At 46.3% G+C, this 18,666-nt stretch overlaps 3 protein-coding genes across 3 annotated transcripts; all 3 read right to left on the bottom strand.

Annotated features, from left to right (window-relative positions):
* Positions 1–1,036: 1,036 nt before the first annotated feature.
* LOC115381244 (anterior gradient protein 2 homolog) lies at positions 1,037–4,276 on the bottom strand. The gene is made up of 7 exons (XM_030082526.1): positions 4,162–4,276; positions 3,864–3,927; positions 3,733–3,785; positions 3,557–3,633; positions 3,369–3,432; positions 1,412–1,495; positions 1,037–1,333 (listed from the first exon to the last, which is right to left on the bottom strand). The coding sequence occupies exons 1-7, from the start codon at positions 4,274–4,276 to the stop codon at positions 1,221–1,223; spliced, it is 570 nt and encodes a 189-aa protein (XP_029938386.1). The 3' UTR covers positions 1,037–1,220.
* Positions 4,277–8,208: 3,932 nt separating this feature from the next.
* Positions 8,209–10,795, bottom strand: LOC115381951 (anterior gradient protein 2 homolog). The gene is made up of 7 exons (XM_030083598.1): positions 10,687–10,795; positions 10,380–10,443; positions 10,249–10,301; positions 10,076–10,152; positions 9,862–9,925; positions 8,412–8,495; positions 8,209–8,321 (listed from the first exon to the last, which is right to left on the bottom strand). The coding sequence occupies exons 1-7, from the start codon at positions 10,793–10,795 to the stop codon at positions 8,209–8,211; spliced, it is 564 nt and encodes a 187-aa protein (XP_029939458.1).
* Positions 10,796–13,272: 2,477 nt separating this feature from the next.
* Positions 13,273–17,830, bottom strand: LOC115381950 (anterior gradient protein 2 homolog). The gene is made up of 8 exons (XM_030083597.1): positions 17,722–17,830; positions 17,427–17,490; positions 17,296–17,348; positions 17,120–17,196; positions 16,904–16,967; positions 14,947–15,030; positions 14,776–14,826; positions 13,273–13,298 (listed from the first exon to the last, which is right to left on the bottom strand). The coding sequence occupies exons 1-8, from the start codon at positions 17,828–17,830 to the stop codon at positions 13,273–13,275; spliced, it is 528 nt and encodes a 175-aa protein (XP_029939457.1).
* Positions 17,831–18,666: the final 836 nt, after the last annotated feature.

Here is an 18,666-nt window from a genome sequence, read left to right as displayed (position 1 = left end):
GGCGGAAGAATTATACCGGAGCACAGCGGCTGAGTCTATGCTTCTACTGCTGTGCTCCGGTATATCCTTCCGTGGAGCACTGCGCATGCGCAGGTCTGTGTGTATCAAAATGCTATTTTAACGGACTGAAAACAAAAAAAAAAAACGTCTTTAAAATGTTTTATAAACGTTCGGATTTACTTCACGTGCTAATACGCCGTTCCCCTGGACCACTGGAAGGAGGACTGTGTCTACTTTCGTCAGTCCGACTCTGTCTCCTCTTCACCTGCCATAGTTGAGCTAAGCTAACTACGATGCTAACAGCTGGGAGCCCGCGGCTGGACGAACGGACACAATGAAGGTATTTTTGAGCTTATCTCACTGTGTAAATGATCGGGACAGGGCGTGGGTCCAAAATCTTCGGAGTATTCCTTTAAGATTAAGAAAACCACCTAAAGTGAAGATGGTGTCCAAAATGACCACCACATGTGGTTTCCTGCCATAATCCTCCCACACTGATTGGTCATTTCATGGCTCCAGATGACCAGTTTTCTTCATCTTGTTATCATAAATCTTGGAATAATCAGCTGAGCTGAAAGTGAACTACGGCCCGCCATATTCTGATGGACGTAGATTCCCGAACCTTAGGGCGCTGAACTCAGGTCTTGGTTTTCATGCAAAAGTGCTTGTTCCGGATGGAATCCAAGATGGCCACCAAGTGACCTTTTTCTTCGATTTTGGTCTTTCTACTAAGTTTCTACTCACTGTTTTCAGTCCTTTTTTTAATTAGTGCTTTTGTGTTGGTCTGTTTTGTTTTTACTTTTTTTTTACTGTGGCGTAGTGATATTTACACAGCACTCCACAACAACTGGAGAAGGCAACAGAACGAGGATCATTGACGATGGCCATGGTGTGCAATTTGAATTTTATATCTTTCATTACATGGTAGGTTGTAATATTTGTAATATATGACACAAAGTTTTTGCTAAGTTGACCCTATATTTCATTGTGCTGGGTGCAAATCACTTAAAGGTCCAAAAACACCAGCTGTTGGTTGAACACATCAGTTTTTATTCCAAAGGATGAGCAGTAAAGATACCAGGGTGGAAATCAGGGTGGAGTTGAGGAGGGACACGTCAGGAGACAGAGGAACCCTTCAAGTGAAAGTCTTTTCACATGTGAACTGGTGACAGCAAACTGAAGGTGGAGGTGGGTGGAGGGCGCCTCCTCCTGCTCACAGCTCAGACTTCAGCAGCTGTGGACTCGGGGAGGGAGTGGGTGGAGGTGGGTGTGGTTCTGCGGCTCACAGCTGAGACTTTAAGGAGCTTCTTGGCCTTCTTCATGTTTTCCAGCACTGAGGAAGAGGAGGAGGCTCTCAGTGTGTGTGTGTGTGTGTGTGTGTGTGTGTGTGTGTGTTAGCTGGAGCACTTACAGACATTCATATCTTCTACTTCATAGCCGTACAGGCGGTTGGAGTAGCGTCCAATGATGTCGTCTCTCACCGTCATGGAGGGGTCTGTTGGGAAGTGGACGTAGTAAATGACGTAGCAGTGCAGTAGCAGGTGACGTAGAGTTTCTAGAACAGGGTTCTCCAAGAGGATCGATCTTGCTGTAACTTGTCTCTGCAGGCTTGTGACGGCGGCTGCCTTTTTGTGTCAGGGTTTGATCGTGTTTGTCTGGCTCAGGTGTCCAGTCGTGGCATTTTTGCTTCCTTTCTCCAGCCCTTCATCCATGACCTCACCTATCCAGCCAGCAGTCATCCTGGACACCTGTCTCCAATCATCCCATCATCCAATCATCCAATCATCCTCCAGTCCTGCCCCTATATATTGCTTTGCACCCTGTGTTGTGTTGGTGTGTGAGTGTGAGGGAGAGATTGCTTGTTGTTTTGGGGAGCCTTTTGACGCCTTGTCTGAAGTTTTGAGACTTCTTGTTTGTTCCCTCCTCAGCCAGACTACTGTTTGAGGGCCTGTTTTTGTTAAACCTACCTGTCCCCACCCAGTGTGTTTTGTAGTCTCCCCCTTTTTCTGTATTGTCCTTTTCCTTGGAGAAGGGCTCCAGGTAAGACACCCCGGGGTCTACATTCTGCACGTAGGTAACTTTCCGTATATACACATTAGGTAAACGTGGGCGGCTGCCGCGACCCTTTGTAGCAGACAGGTAAGGTCAGGCTTAGTTCGGGTTTATCACTGGTTTAAGGTAGTTTAAGGTAGTAGGGTCACAGGGTCGAGGTTTAGGGGAAGATTAGGGTTTGTGTGTGCTGAGTGGCACCACCCACAGGGCCCTTGTCCTAACGTCCTCCTACCCTCTGTTCGCTCTCCTCCATTTTTGCTTTTTGCTAGTTTTTTGTTTAACCCCTGCGGGTTGTGTTTTCATTTCTGTGATAACTTGTAAAATTGTTTTTAACACTGTTTCTATTTGATTTATCTTTGGTTATATAAAGGAAAAGGTCACCTGAGTTCTTTTGTGTTGTACCTTGTTTTGCCTGCACACCGTTGTAAGCCTAATTTCCATCAGCCCAGTAAGCCTGTGCATAAATTGTTGCTTTTCCCCAGCTCCTAGCTTGACCATTTTTAACACCTTTAAGGGGGACGTAACACTGCTCTTACATACTCTTCTCTTCCAGTCAAGGCCTCAGCCTTCATCAGAAGTCCTGTTGTTCTCGACACTCTCAGGATCTGGCTTCAGTTCAGGAAATGACAACACAATATGATTGGTCCACAAAGCATCTGTTTAGGTTTTTCCAGGTCAGACATTCAGTGCTGTTCCCTCCCTGCCCCCATCGGTTCTAGGAAGATTTACTCACATTAGGGTTAGAGGGAGCGTTGGCTGATGGCTCCAGAGATTGAGGACAAACGTGACTCAGTGTCATCTGAGTTGTTTGTCTTTTGTCCACACCTTCATAATTATTGGTGAAGTTATTTTAACTTCGTGGGAATAATTCTACGGCCCTGTCCAGCACTCCTTTGAATTCCAGAGAACTGAACTTGGTTCAAAAAGAAATTCTTGGTTTTGCTTCTTGAATCTCCAAACGCCACCTCACTGGTACAGACTCAGGACAGCATGTTTGAGCAGACTTCTTGGAATTTGACATGTCCAGGGTTATTTTTGAAAAGATCAGAGCTTGAAGAGTACAGGTACCAAATGTCAGGCATGCATCACACAATTGAATGATTGTGGCTCTGGATGCAGTGATCTGCTCCACTGTGGGTTCTGCTCGGTTCTTGGTGAGGACAGAACCACCAGATTCAGGTGTGTTGAAGCAGGGAGAGAGCTGGAACGTGCTGCTGAGAGACGCCTGTTCCAGACTGCACCAAGCTGCAGATCTGGTTTAGACAGGTCGGATCCCGTTGCCTCTGTCCCCTGACTCCACAGACACCAGGTCTTACCCACAAAGATGATCCTGGGGACGTACTGTCCATCAGGGGACAGGTGTTGATCTACGGTTTCCTGCTGCAGGGAAGGAGAGTAAACACACACACACACACACACACACACACACACACACACACACACACACACGTGTAATGCAGGATGCTTCATTGCAGTGTCAGAGCCCACCAGCCCTGCAGCCTACCATCATATTGAAGACCACAAAGTCCTCGTCCAGGATCCTCTGGATCTTATCGTTTTCATTGAAGGCCTGCTTGAACGCTGCAGGACAGACGGAGCGTTAGGGTGAAGCAGAGCGGGTGGGAAGCAGCAGGACGTGCTGGGGCGGGGGGGTGATGGGAGACAGCTGGACCGGCTCACCCTGGCTGCGAGGACAGTCCTCCAGGAGGAACAGGACCATCAGAGGCTTGTTCCTGGAACACAGACCAGACAGTTGTTTCACACCCACCCTGCATGGAACCGTTCCCCTCAGAACCAAGGTGTTTCCTCACCTGGACCTAGACAAGAACAGAGCCTCCTCGTACGTCTGAGCCCAGTTCAGCTGGTCGCCCCAACCTGCAAGACACAGGAGCAGCTGGGGTTCAAACCAGGACACAACTGAAGCTACTCCCATACTGTTAATGTCTCGGTGCTGTAATAGACATGTATGCTCTTTACAGGCTCTTTAATAACACCGCTGCTCAGCCCATACATTTACATTGTGTCCGTCCTCTTAAAGTGTCCCACCAAGTTTTCACCATCATATGGTTCCTACCCCAATGCTCCCATTACAACTCCGTCACCACAAACCTCGAGACAGCGACTGAGGGATCCTCTGGCCAGATTTGGGGACATATTTAGTAGAGGTGGAGGACAGGGCCACCAGGACCAGGACCAGGACCAGGGACGCGGCTGCTCTGGTCATCTTTCAGCTTCCTGGAACAAGAACAGACCTGAGGGAACACCTGGACCAGCAGGGTCAGAGTTCTGGAAACAACAGCATGGTGAAGACGCTGGAGACACAGCAGAACACTGAGACTGAAACCCTGAATCCAGCGGTTCCACACTGAGGACCCAGCGGTGTCAGAACATCCACATTCAGCTGCAGTCAAAGTTCTTGGTTTCATATCATGTCATAAAAGACCTCAGAGGACCTCAGAGAACCAACTCCTGCCACTGACTCCTGCAGATTTTTACAGAAACTTCATTCTTGGTGCTTTCATGCAGTTTGTCTGATAATGAAATAATGAAAACTGAGGCCACAGATTCCTAAAAATGAGCCCTTCCAGAAGCACAACAGCAGCACGAGGTCTTCTCTGCTTACCTGCTGCTGAGACGTGGAGGACAGGAGAGGACGGGAGAGGACGGGAGTCCTGCTGCGTCTCCTGCTGCTCCGCCTCTGCTTTAAAGCTCCTGGCAGGTGGAGCGCCCCTCCCCCTCCTGCTCCTCCTCTTCTTCCTCCTCCTCCTCCTCCTCCTCCTCCTCCTCCTTTATATTTATGGAGCGTTCCATACTCATAAACGGAGAAAACACACACCCTGTACAATCCAAGATTTCAAATCTGGAATTGTTGATGATAGGTTACTTAAGTTAGAAAATGTTTTCCAGATTTCCAGATATGTTGGAGCAGTGGTTTTCAAATTGTGGGACAGCGAGCCTCCCGAAAGAGAACTCTCCAGCACGCCGCCCCCCTTCACCCCCCCTCCATTCATTATTATTACTACTATTATTAGCTATTGTTATTGTTGTGGCTTTGTTTGTTCCGCACAGGCTTAAAAAGGTTTTAAGCGATAAATGTTACACACGAGTAATAAACTGAGTATGACTATAAAGCTGAGGCTTGTGAAATCAAAAACCTGGTATATTTTCATGTGCAGGCCTACTCATGCATTATCTATAGTGGCCATATTTCAGCAGATGTTAACTCACTGTGTAAAATGACTTTTTCGCCCTCCAGCTTCAAGCCCCTTCCCTGTTATGGGGGGAGGGGCGGGGTGAGGCGTCCATAATACTGAGCACAGTCACAAACACATATCCAGGGTGTACTCTGGCACCATCTAGTGGACAGTTAGGTCATGATCGTGGACAATTCATGACAAACCAACGGCGAAATAATGCTGTTTGAGAACATTACTGCTTGCACTAACTTTAATCTGCTACTACTACAACTGTTCAAGGTATTCTGCTTTTCTCTACTGCATTTCACCGTGCGCCAAAGTGAGCAGTGTGTGTTTTTGTTTCACAGCTGTGAAACGTTACAAAGCAACAGATCAATAAATACTTGTTCTCAAATAATGTTGATGTTTCTTAAATTTTTCACAGTATATTTATTGCGTTTTTAAAGATTAGTTTAGTCATTTTTTGTATTATGAAAAGTTCATATTTATTGATTTAGGATTATTCAATATAATGAGTTTTTCGTATAATCCTTTTACACCTATTATTATAACAGGGTGGCTAGTTTCGCTTTGTTTTGTTTTGTTTTGTTTTTTGCATATTTATTTGTGTTTTAACACAAGATTTTGATTCATTGGATAACATTGATATAGACCAACATAACTTATTCGAGTGTGTAAGAATGGGAGAAATAATAAATCTAACTGGTAAAATGACATGATGATGTTATTTCCTCCTCCATAAATCTTAATGGGGCTTTTCTCTCCCTCCTGGATCTTCTTAGCATTTTACTTACACTATTTACAAAACTAGCTGGCTCGCTAATCTATTTGAATGAGGAAAAAAAAAGAGTGAAAAAAATGAAAAAAGTAGCGGAAACGCGATAAAACACGGTAAAATACACTACAAAATGTTCAGATACAATGCTAATATTAATATTTACGAAGCTAAACTATCATATACACAGAAATACACAGGCTTCTCCTCTTTCAGAATCAGAATCAGGACTTGCAGGTCCTGCCAGACTCAGTGCCATTGAGCAAGGCAGGATGGCTGCATGTCGCTGGGTCTGGTTTGTGTGTTTGCATTGTTTTCTTTTTTGCGTTGTGTGTTTGTTTGAAAGAAAATACGATCTGGGGAAGAAGAAAAATGTATTGTACAAGTTGTCAATTACAACTGACTTTCCAATAAATATGTTTTGGAAAAAAGAAAACAGTCTCATTACTGGTGATAAAAGCAGGACTGACCACAACATAACTCTTTAAATAGCCTCATGAAGTCTACAGATCACAAGACGACTCATTCAGCACCTTCATGAAGTCTACAGACCACCAGACGAAACTTTCAGCAGCTTCATGAAGTCTACAGACCACAAGACGACTCTTTCAGCAGCTTCATGAAGTCACAGACCACAAGACAACTCTCTCAGCAGCTTGATGAAGTCGACAGACCACAAGACGACTCTTTCAACAGCTTCTCGAAGTCTGCAGACTACAAGACGACTCTTTCAACAGCTTCTTGAAGTCTACAGGGCACATCATTCTTTCAACAGCTTCAGTAATACGACTCCTCAACTTTAAAGCTAGGGTTGGCGAATTGAATGAGATACATTTTTTTAAATACTGGTTAAAATGATCTTTATGACCCGATGGGAAGCAATTCATAGCGTGTTTTTAAAGTAGTTTGGAAAATATCAGCTATCTACAGCAGGAGTGAAATTGGAAAAACAGCAACCAATAGTTTTGCCGGGACACCTTTTTTTAAACCAATCAAATCCTTTCGCCGTTCGACCTGCCCCCTGCGTGTACATGTCAATGGCGTGCACTGACCCTGGTTCAGTGCGCGTGTAGAAGGACGGAGCGTCGTTGCAGAATGGTGGAGAAGAATGTTTGGGGGTTTACTTACCATTGAGTGCGCCATAACTTGGCGTAGTGCAAATAAAGAAAAACGAAGAAACGAAGTGCTGGGGACAGGTTAGGCCAGGAACGCACTGGACGCGGAAGTGCCGCAAACATCTCCGCTCCCAACGGGAGCTCCTCCAATGGGGTGGGAGCTGGGCGGAGCTAGCTAGGCGGAGCCTTGGGGAGATGCTACATGCTAACGCTAGTTTTCCAAGATCACCAACCCTAGCTTTAAGATTCAGAAAACCACCTAAATTCAAGATGGTGTCCAAAATGACCACCACATGTGGTTTCCTGCCATAATCCTCCCACACTGATTGGTCATTTCATGGCTCCAGATGACCAGTTTTCTTCATCTTGTTATCATGAATCTTGGAATAATCAGCTGAGCTTAAAGTGAAGAATGGCTCGCCATATTCTGATGGACGTAGACTGTCGAACTTTAGGGCGCTGAACTCAGGTCTTGTTTTTCATGCAAAAGTGGTCGTTCGGGATGGAATCCAAGATGGCCACCAAATGGCCTTTTTCTTCGATTTTGGTCTTTCTACTAAGTTTCTACTCACTGTTTTCAGTCCTTTTTCTAATGAGTGTTGGTGTTTGGTGTGTTGGTGTGTTGGTTTGTTTTTTTTTTTACGTTTTTTTTTTTACTGTGGCGTAGTGATATTTACACAGCACTCCACAACAACTGGAGAAGGCAACAGAACGAGGATCGTTGATGATGGCCATGGTGTGCAATTTTTATTTTATATCTTTCATTACGCAGTTGGTTGTGATATTTTTAATATATGACACATAAGGTTTTTGCTAAGTTGACCCTGTATTTCATTGTGCTGGGTGCAAATCACTTAAAGGGCCAAAAACACCAGCTGTTGGTTGAACACATCAGTTTTTATTCCAAAGGATGAGCAGTAAAGATACCAGGGTGGAAATCAGGGTGGAGTTGAGGAGGGACACGTGAGGAGACAGAGGAACCCTTCAAGTGAAAGTCTTTTCACATGTGAACTGGTGACAGCAAACTGAAGGTGGAGGTGGGTGGAGGGCGCCTCCTCCTGCTCACAGCTCAGACTTCAGCAGCTGTGGACTCGGGGAGGGAGTGGGTGGAGGTGGGTGTGGTTCTGTGGCTCAAAGCTGAGACTTTAAGGAGCTTCTTGGCCTTCTTCATGTTTTCCAGCACTGAGGAAGAGGAGGAGGCTCTCAGTGTGTGTGTGTGTGTGTGTAGGTGTGTGTGTGTGTGTGTGTGTGTGTGTTAGCTGGAGCACTTACAGTGTTTCATATCTTTTGGTTCATAGGTGTACAGGCGGTTGGAGTAGGGGCCAACAATGTCGTCTCTCACCCTCATGGAGGGGTCTGTTGGGAAGTGGACGTAGTAAATGACGTAGCAGTGCAGAAGCAGGTGACGTAGAGTTTCTAGAACAGGGTTCTCCAGCCCTGTTTCTGCCGAACCCTACCCAGCATGCCCTGGTTCTCTCCCCACTGCCTCCACCTGCAGCTGTCTCCACTGGCCGTCTCCATCAGGTGCTCTGACTCGCTATCCTGATGGCCTTCAGTACCAGTTATCTCTATACGCAGATGACTTGTTGCTCTATGTAGCAGTATCAGTAGCTTCTCTTCCAGGTGTCCATTTTGATAAATGTTGTTCATTTTTAGGATATAAGCTAAATCTTAATAAAAGTCAGCTGGTTCCCTGCTCCAGCAGGTTGACCTGCCTTTTCAGGATCCTCCAACTTTAAATATCTCGAGATTTATGTGACTTGTGTTTTTTCTGGTCTTTTCTCTGCCAACTTCACTCCAAGCCCAAGGAAAATCTGACCGTGAGAGGTGGAAGAATCTGCCCCTCTCCTTGATGAGAAAGATTAATGTCGTTAAAATGAATATCCTCCTGAAATGTCTTTATCTGTTTCAATCAGTCCCTGTGTTTCTGCCAAAATACTTCTTGGTTTCTTTGTCTCTTTCCCTGCAGGATCGGACTTGCTTGGTTCCTTCATTTGGGGTGCGGTGTCTCTGAGGGTCCACAGGTCATGTGAGCTTGGTGCTGGTCTTGCTCTACCAAACTTTGAATTTTTAATATTGGGCAGCATATTCATAAAATAACTTGTTGGACTGATTGTCCCTCATTTCATTAGGAAACGGGAGGATCGATCTTGCTGTAACACATCTCTGCCTGCTCTTATATACTCTTGTCTTCCAGTCGAGGCCTCAGCCTTGGTCAGAAGTCCTGTTGTTCTCAACACTCAAGATTTGGCTTCAGTTCAGGAAATGAAATCACAATATGATTTGTCCACAAAGCATCTGTTTAGGTTTTTCCAGGTCAGACATTCAGTGCTGTTCCCTCCCTGCCTCCGTTGGTTCTAGGAAGATTTACTCACATTAGGGTTAGAGGAAGCGTTGGCTGAAGGCTCCAGAGATTGAGAACAAACGTGACTCAGTGTCATCTGAGTGATGTGTTTGTCTTTTGTCCACACCTTCATAATTATTGGTGAAGTTATTTTAATATCGTGGGAATAATTCTACAGCCCTGTCCGGAACTCCTGTGAGTTCCACAGAACTGAACTTGGTCCAAAAAGAAATTCTTGGTTTTACTTCTTGAATCTCCAAACGCCACCTCATTCTGCTGAGAGACACCTGTTCCAGACTGCACCAAGCTGCTGATCTGGTTTAAACAGGTCGGATCCAGTCGGGTCAGTCCCCTGACTCCACAGACACCAGGTCTTACCCACAAAGACGATCCTGGGGACGTACTTTCCATCAGGGGACAGGTTTTGATCTACGGTTTCCTGCTGCAGGGGAGGAGAGCACACACACACACACACACACACACACACACACACACACACACACACACACACACACACACACACACACACACACGTAATGCAGGATGTTTCATTGCAGTGTCAGAGCCCTCCCCCACCAGCCCTGCAGCCTACAATCACATTGAGGACCACAAAGTCCTCATCCAGGATCCTCTGGATCTCATCGTCGTGAGCCAAGGCCTGCTTGAGTGCTGCAGGACAGACGGAGCGTTAGGGTGAAGCAGAGCAGGGGGGGGGAGCAGCAGGACGTGCTGGGGCTGGTGGGGGGTACAGCTGGGCCGGCTCACCATCGCATTGAGAACAGTCCTCCAGGTGGAACAGGACCATCAGAGGCTTGTTCCTGGAACACAGACCAGACAGTTGTTTCACACCCACCCCTCATGGAACCGTTCCCCTTAGAACCAAGGTGCTTCCTCACGTGGACTGAGACAAGGACAGAGCCTCCTCGTACGTCTGAGCCCAGTTCAGCTGGTCGCCCCAACCTGCGAGACACAGGAGCAGCTGGGGTTCAAACCAGGACACAACTGAAGCTACTCCTGTACTGTTATGTCTAGGTGCTGTAAGAGAAATACCGGAGACATGTATGCTCTTTACAGGCTCTTTAATAACACCGCTGCTCGGCCCATACATTGACATGTGTCCGTCCTCTTAAAGTGTCCCACCAAGTTTTCACCATCATATGGTTCCTACCCCAATACTCCCATTACAACTCCGTCACCACAAACCTCGAGACAGCGACTGAGGGATCCTCTGGCCAGATTTGGGGACATATTTAGTAAAGGTGGAGGACAGGGCCACCAGGACCAGGACCAGGGACGCGGCTGCTCTGGTCATCTTTCAGCTTCCTGGAACAAGAACAGACCTGAGGGAACACCTGGACCAGCAAGGGTCAGAGTTCTGGAAACAACAGCATGGTGAAGACGCTGGTGAAGACGCTGGAGACACAGGAGAACACTGAGACTGGAGCTGAGAACCCTGGAAAACACTGAGACTGAAACCCTGAATCCAGCGGTTCCACAGCAGCAGGTCCTGTTGAGGACCAGCCTTCCTGAACTCTCGGGTTTCAGAACATCCACATTCAGCTGCAGTCAAAGTTCTTGGTTTCATATCATGTCATAAAGACCTCAGAGAACCTCAGACAACCAACTCCTGCCACTGACTCCTTCAGATTTTACAGAAACTTCATTCTTGGTTTTTTCATGCAGTTTGTCTGATAATGAAATAATGAAAACTGAGGCCACAGATTCCTAAAAATGAGCCCTTCCAGAAGCACAACAGCAGCACGAGGTCTTCTCTGCTTACCTGCTGCTCAGACGTGGAGGACAGGAGAGAACTGGAGAGGACGGGAGTCCTGCTGCGTCTCCTGCTGCTCCGCCTCTGCTTTAAAGCACCTGGCAGGTGGAGCGCCCCTCCCTCTCCTCCTCCTCCTCCTCCTCCCCCCCCTCCTCCTCCTCCTCCTCCTCCTCCTTTATATTTATGGAGCGTTCCATACTCATAAACGGAGAAAACATACACCCTGTACAATCCAAGATTTCAAATCTGGAATTGTTGATGATAGGTTATTTAAGTTAGAAAATGTTTTCCAGATTTCCAGATATGTTGGAGCAGTGGTTTTCAAAGTGTGGGACAGCGAGCCTCCCGAAAGAGAACTCTACAGCACGCTGACCCCCTTCACCCCCCCTCCATTCATTATTATGACTACTATTATTAGCTGCTGTTATTGTTGTGGCTTTGTATGTTCCGCACAGGCTTAAAAAGGTTTTAAGCGATAAATGTTACACACGAGTAATAAACTGAGTGTGACTATAAAGCTGAGGCTTGTGAAATCAAAAACCTGGTATATTTTCATGTGCCGTCCTACTCATGCATTATCTATAGTGGCCATATTTCAGCAAATGTTAACTCACTGTGTAAAATGACTTTTTCGCCCTCCAGCTTCAAGCCCCTTCCCTGTTATGGGGGGAGGGGCGGGGTGAGGCGTCCATAATACTGAGTACAGTCACAAACACATATCCAGGGTGTACTCTGGCACCATCTAGTGGACAGGTAGATCATGATCGTGGACAATTTATGACAAACCAACCGCGAAATTATGCTGTTTGAGGACATTACTGCTTTAATCTGCTGCTACTACAACTGTTCAAGGTATTCTGGTTTTTTCTAATGCATTTCACCACGCGCCAAAGTGAGCAGTGTGCGTTTTTGTTTCACAGCTGGGAAACGTTACAAAGCAACAGATCAATAAATACTTTTTCTCAAATAATGTTGATGTTTCTTAAATGTTTCACAGTATATTTATTGCGTTTTTAAAGATTAGTTTAGTCATATTTTGTATTATGAAAAGTTTATATTTATTAATTTAGGATTATTCAATATAATGAGTTTTTGGTATAATCCATTTACACCTATAATTATAACAGGGTGCCTATTTTTTTTTGTATTTTTATTCACACAAGATTTTGATTCATAAGTCATAAGATAGGATAACATTTATATAGACCAACATAACTTATTCAAGTGTGTAAGAATGGGAGAAATAATAAATCTAACTGGTAAAATAACATGATGATGTTATTTCCTCCTCCATAAATCTTAATGGGGCTTTTCTCTCCCTCCTGGATCTTCTCAGCATTTTACTTACACTATTTACAAAACTCGTTCACTAGCGAATCTATTTGAATGAGGAAAAAAAAAGAGTGAAAAAAAAATCAAAAAAGTAGCCGAAAAGCGATAAAACATACACAAACATACAAAAAATACACTACAAAATGTTCAGATGAAATGCTAATACTAATATTTACGAAGCTAAACTATCATATACAGAGAAATACACAGGCTTCTCCTCTTTCAGAATCAGAATCAGGACTTGCAGGTCCTGCCAGACTCAGTGCCATTGAGCATTGAAGGTTGGCTGAATGTCGCTGGGTCTGGTTTGTGTGTTTGCATTGTTTTCTTTTTTGCGTTGTGTGTTTGCTTGAAAGAAAATACGATCTGGGGAAGAAGGAAAATGTATTGTGCAAGTTGTCAATTCCAACTGACTTTCCAATAAATATGTTTTGGAAAAAAGAAAACAGTCTCATTACTGGTGATAAAAGCAGGACTGACCACAACATAACTCTTTAAATAGCCTCATGAAGTCTGCAGATCACAACACGACTCTTTCAGCAGCTTCATGAAGTCTACAGACCACCAGATGAAACTTTCAGCAGCTGCATGAAGTCTACAGACTACAAGACGACTCTCACAGCTTCATGAAGTCGACAGACGACAAGATGACTCGTTCAACAGCTTCATGAAGTCGACAGACCACATCACTCTTTCAACAGCTTCTCGAAGTCTACAGACCACAAGACAACTCTTTCAACAGCTTCTTGAAGTCTACAGGGCACATCACTCTTTCAACAGCTTCAGTAATACGACTCCTCAACTAATTTTTTTAAATACTGGTTAAAATGATCTTTATGACCCGATGGGAAGCAATTCATAGCGTGTTGTTAAAGTAGTTTGGAAAATATCAGCTATCTACAGCAGGAGTGAAATTGGAAAAACAGCAACCAATAGTTTTGCCGGGACACCTTTTTTTAAACCAATCAAATCCTTTCACCGTTCGACCTGCCCCCTGCGCGTACCTGTCAATGGCGTGCACTGACCCTGGTTCAGTGCGCATGGAGAAGGACAGAGCGTCGTTACAGAATGGCGAAGAAGAATGTTTGGGGGTTGACTTACCGTTGAGTGCGCCATAACTTGGCGTAGTGCAAATAAAGAAAAATGAAGAAACGAAGTGCTGAGGACAGGTTACGCCAGGAACGCACTGGACGTATTGGAGCACCGCGAACGTCTCCGCTCCCAACGGGAGCTCCTCCAATGGGGTGGGAGCTGGGCAGAGCTAGCTAGGCGGAGCCTTGGGGAGATGCTACATGCTAACGCTAGTTTTCCAAGATCGCCAACCCCAGCTTTAAGATTAAGAAAACCACCTAAATTCAAGATGGTGTCTAAAATGACCACCACATGTGGTTTCCTGCCATAATCCTCCCACACTGATTGGTCATTTCATGGCTCCAGATGACCAGTTTTCTTCATCTTCTTATCATGAATCTTGGAATAATCAGCTGAGCTGAAAGTGAAGTATGGCCCGCCATATTCTGATGGACGTAGACTGCCGAACTTTAGGGCGCTGAACTCAAGTCTTGGTTTTCATGCAAAAGTTGTTGTTTGGGATGGAATCCAAGATGGCCACCAAATGGCCTTTTTCGTCGATTTTGGTGCTTCTACTAAGTTTCTACTCACTGTTTTCAGTCGTTTTTTTAATGAGTGTTTTTGTGTTGGTCTGTTTTTTTTACTCTTTTTAGTGTGGCGTAGTGATATTTACACAGCACTCCACAACAACTGGAGAAGGCAACAGAACGAGGATCATTGATGTGAGCCATGGTGTGCAATTTTTATTTTATATCAACAGTAGGTTGTGATATTTGTAATATATGACACATAAGGTTTTTGCTAAGTTGACCCTATATTTCATTGTGCTGGGTGCAAATCACTTAAAGGGCCAAAAACACCAGCTGTTGGTTGAACACATCAGTTTTATTCCAAAGGATGAGCAGTAAAGATACCAGGGTGGAAATCAGGGTGGAGTTGAGGAGGGACACATCAGGAGACAGAGGAACCCTTCAAGTGAAAGTCTTTTCACATGTGAACTGGTGACAGCAAACTGAAGGTGGAGGTGGGTGGAGGGCGCCTCCTCCTGCTCACAGCTCAGACTTCAGCAGCAGTGGACTCGGGGAGGGAGTGGGTGGAGGTGGGTGTGGTTCTGTGGCTCAAAGCTGAGAATTTGAGGAGCTTCTTGGCCTTCTTCATGTTTTCCAGCACTGAGGAAGAGGAGGAGGCTCTCAGTGTGTGTGTGTGTGTGTGTGTGTGTGTGTGTGTGTGTGTGTGTGTGTGTGTGTGTGTGTGTGTGTGTGTGTGTGTGTGTTAGCTGGAGCACTTACAGAGTTTCACATCTTCTGCTTCATAGCCGTACAGGCGGTTGGAGTAGCGTCCAATGATGTCGTCTCTCACCGTCATGGAGGGGTCTGTTGGGAAGTGGACGTAGTAAATGACGTAGCAGTGCAGAAGCAGGTGACGTAGAGTTTCTGGAACAGGGTTCTCCAAGAGGATCGATCTTGCTGTAACTCGTCTCTGCAGGCTTGTGACGGCTGCTGCCTTTTTGTGTCAGGGTTTGATCGTGTTTGTCTGGCTCAGGTGTCCAGTCGGGGCATTTTTGCTTCCTTTCTCCAGCCCTTCATCCATGACCTCACCTATCCAGCCAGCAGTCATCCTGGACACCTGTCTCCAATCATCCCATCATCCAATCATCCAACCATCCTCCAGTCCTGCCCCTATATATTGCTTTGCACCCTGTGTTGTGTTGGTGTGTGAGTGTGAGGGAGAGATTGCTTGTTGTTTTGGGGAGCATTTTGACGCCTTGTCTGAAGTTTTGAGACTTCTTGTTTGTTCCCTCCTCAGCCAGACTACTGTTTGAGGGCCTGTTTTTGTTAAACCTACCTGTCCCCACCCAGTGTGTTTTGTAGTCTCCCCCGTTTTCTGTATTGTCTTTTTCCTTGGAGAAGGGCTCCAGGTAAGACACCCCGGGGTCTACATTCAGAACGTAGGTAACTTTCCGTATATACACATTAGGTAAACGTGGGCGGCTGCCACGACCCTTTGTAGCAGACAGGTAAGGTCAGGCTTAGTTCGGGTTTATCACTGGTTTAAGGTAGTTTAAGGTAGTAGGGTCACAGGGTCGAGGTTTAGGGGAAGATTAGGGTTTGTGTGTGCTGAGTGGCACCACCCACAGAGCCCTTCTCCTAACGTCCTCCTACCCTCTGTTCGCTCTCCTCCATTTTTGCTTTTTGCTAGTTTTTTGTTTAACCCCTGCGGGTTGTGTTTTCATTTCTGTGATAACTTGTAAAATTGTTTTTAACACTGTTTCTATTTGATTTATCTTTGGTTATATAAAGGAAAAGGTCACCTGAGTTCTTTTGTGTTGTACCTTGTTTTGCCTGCACACCGTTGTAAGCCTAATTTCCATCAGCCCAGTAAGCCTGCGCATAAGTTGTTGCTTTTCCCCAGCTCCTAGCTTGACCATTTTTAACACCTTTAAGGGGGACGTAACACTGCTCTTACATACTCTTCTCTTCCAGTCAAGGCCTCAGCCTTCATCAGAAGTCCTGTTGTTCTCGACACTCTCAGGATCTGGCTTCAGTTCAGGAAATGACAACACAATATGATTGGTCCACAAAGCATCTGTTTAGGTTTTTCCAGGTCAGACATTCAGTGCTGTTCCCTCCCTGCCCCCATCGGTTCTAGGAAGATTTACTCACATTAGGGTTAGAGGGAGCGTTGGCTGATGGCTCCAGAGATTGAGGACAAACGTGACTCAGTGTCATCTGAGTTGTTTGTCTTTTGTGCACACCTTCATAATTATTGGCGAAGTTATTTTAACATCGTGGGAATAATTCTACGGCCCTGTCCAGCACACCTTTGAATTCCAGAGAACTGAACTTGGTCCAAAAAGAAATTCTTGGTTTCACTTCTTGAATCTCCTAACGCCACCTCACTGGTACAGACTCAGGACAGCATGTTTGAGCAGACTTCTTGGAATTTGACATGTCCAGGGTTATTTTTGAAAAGAACAGAGCTTGAAGAGTACAGGTACCAAATGTCAGGCATGCATCACACAAGTGAATGATTGTGGCTCTGGATGCAGTGATCTACTCCACTGTGGGTTCTGCTCGGTTCTTGGTGAGGACAGAACCATCAGATTCAGGTGTGTTGAAGCAGGGAGAGAGCTGGAACGTGCTGCTGAGAGACGCCTCTTACAGACTGCACCAAGCTGCTGATCTGGTTTAGACAGGTCGGATCCCGTTGCCTCTGTCCCCTGACTCCACAGACACCAGGTCTTACCCACAAAGATGATCCTGGGGACGTACTGTCCATCAGGGGACAGGTGTTGATCTCCGGTTTCCTGCTGCAGGGAAGGAGAGTAAACACACACACAGATACACACACAGACACACACACACACACACACACACACACACACACACACACACACACACACACACGTGTAATGCAGGATGCTTCATTGCAGTGTCAGAGCCCACCAGCCCTGCAGCCTACCATCATATTGAAGACCACAAAGTCCTCGTCCAGGATCCTCTGGATCTCATCATTTTCATTGAAGGCCTGCTTGAACGCTGCAGGACAGACGGAGCGTTAGGGTGAAGCAGAGCGGGTGGGAAGCAGCAGGACGTGCTGGGGCGGGGGGGTGATGGGAGACAGCTGGACTGGCTCACCCTGGCTGCGAGGACAGTCCTCCAGGAGGAACAGGACCATCAGAGGCTTGTTCCTGGAACACAGACCAGACAGTTGTTTCACACCCACCCCTCATGGAACCGTTCCCCTTAGAACCAAGGTGCTTCCTCACCTGGACCTAGACAAGAACAGAGCCTCCTCGTACGTCTGAGCCCAGTTCAGCTGGTCGCCCCAACCTGCAAGACACAGGAGCAGCTGGGGTTTAAACCAGGACACAACTGAAGCTGCTCCTGTACTGTTATGTCTAGGTGCTGTAATAGACATGTATGCTCTTTACAGGCTCTTTAATAACCCATTAATCGGCCCATACATTTACATGTGTCTGTCCTCTTAAAGTGTCCCACCAAGTTTTCACCATCATATGGTTCCTACCCCAATGCTCCCATTACAACTCCATCACCACAAACCTCGAGACAGCGACTGAGGGATCCTCTGGCCAGATTTGGGGACATATTTAGTAAAGGTGGAGGACAGGGCCACCAGGACCAGGACCAGGGACGCGGCTGCTCTGGTCATCTTTCAGCTTCCTGGAACAAGAACAGACCTGAGGGAACATCTGAACCAGCAGGGTCAGAGTTCTGGAAACAACAGCATGGTGAAGACGCTGGAGACACAGCAGAACACTGAGACTGAAACCCTGAATCCTGCGGGTCCACACTGAGGACCCAGCGGTTCCACAGCAGCAGATCCTGTTGAGGACCAGCCTTCCTGAACTCTCGGGTTTCAGAACATCCACATTTAGCTGCAGTCAAAGTTCTTGGTTTCACATCATGTAATAAAAGACCTCAGAGAACCTCAGACAACCAACTCCTGCCACTGACTCCTGCAGATTTTTACAGAAACTTCATTCTTGGTGCTTTCATGCAGTTTGTCTGATAATGAAATAATGAAAACTGAGGCCACAGATTCCTAAAAATGAGCCCTTCCAGAAGCACAACAGCAGCACGAGGTCTTCTCTGCTTACCTGCTGCTCAGACGTGGAGGACAGGAGAGGACGGGAGGGAACGGGAGTCCTGCTGCGTCTCCTGCTGCTCCGCCTCTGCTTTAAAGCTCCTGGCAGGTGGAGCGCCCCTCCCTCTCCTCCTCCAACCCCTCCATAGTGCTGACTCACCCAGATGTCTTGCATCGGGAGAACAGGTTCCTGTCCTGATGCAGACATCCTGCCTGTCCGGTCGGGACTAGGCATGCTGGGTATGTGATGGACGCCCGGGGACAGTGGACGGGGGTCACATGCCTGGCAGCCCTGTCCGTGGAGGATATAGGAAGTGTTTACAATGGCTGGCCTGCGGCTGATTGGCTTGTGCTGCGGCCTGATACTCTAGGGGATTAAGAAGACCGCCGCCACAAAAGAC

The sequence above is a fragment of the Salarias fasciatus genome, chromosome 23 (genome assembly GCF_902148845.1).
Source record: "Salarias fasciatus chromosome 23, fSalaFa1.1, whole genome shotgun sequence".
Taxonomy (NCBI): Eukaryota; Metazoa; Chordata; class Actinopteri; order Blenniiformes; family Blenniidae; genus Salarias; species Salarias fasciatus.
This window is presented reverse-complemented; position numbering and strand designations above follow the sequence as displayed.

Coding starts and splice junctions, on each gene's coding strand:
- LOC115381951 (XM_030083598.1), bottom strand. CDS start 10,795: ATGACCAGAGCAGCCGCGTCCCTGGTCCTGGTCCTGGTGGCCCTGTCC. Junction 9,926..10,075: donor TTGTGGTCCTCAATGTGATT/GTAGGCTGCAGG, acceptor CCTCCCCTGCAG/CAGGAAACCGTAGATCAAAA. Junction 8,496..9,861: donor CCCCAGGATCGTCTTTGTGG/GTAAGACCTGGT, acceptor ACTTCCCAACAG/ACCCCTCCATGAGGGTGAGA.
- LOC115381244 (XM_030082526.1), bottom strand. CDS start 4,276: ATGACCAGAGCAGCCGCGTCCCTGGTCCTGGTCCTGGTCCTGGTGGCC. Junction 3,928..4,161: donor CCCTCAGTCGCTGTCTCGAG/GTTTGTGGTGAC, acceptor TGTGTCTTGCAG/GTTGGGGCGACCAGCTGAAC. Junction 1,496..3,368: donor CCCCAGGATCATCTTTGTGG/GTAAGACCTGGT, acceptor ACTTCCCAACAG/ACCCCTCCATGACGGTGAGA.
- LOC115381950 (XM_030083597.1), bottom strand. CDS start 17,830: ATGACCAGAGCAGCCGCGTCCCTGGTCCTGGTCCTGGTGGCCCTGTCC. Junction 17,197..17,295: donor GGACTGTCCTCGCAGCCAGG/GTGAGCCAGTCC, acceptor TCTGTCCTGCAG/CGTTCAAGCAGGCCTTCAAT. Junction 16,968..17,119: donor TTGTGGTCTTCAATATGATG/GTAGGCTGCAGG, acceptor CCTTCCCTGCAG/CAGGAAACCGGAGATCAACA.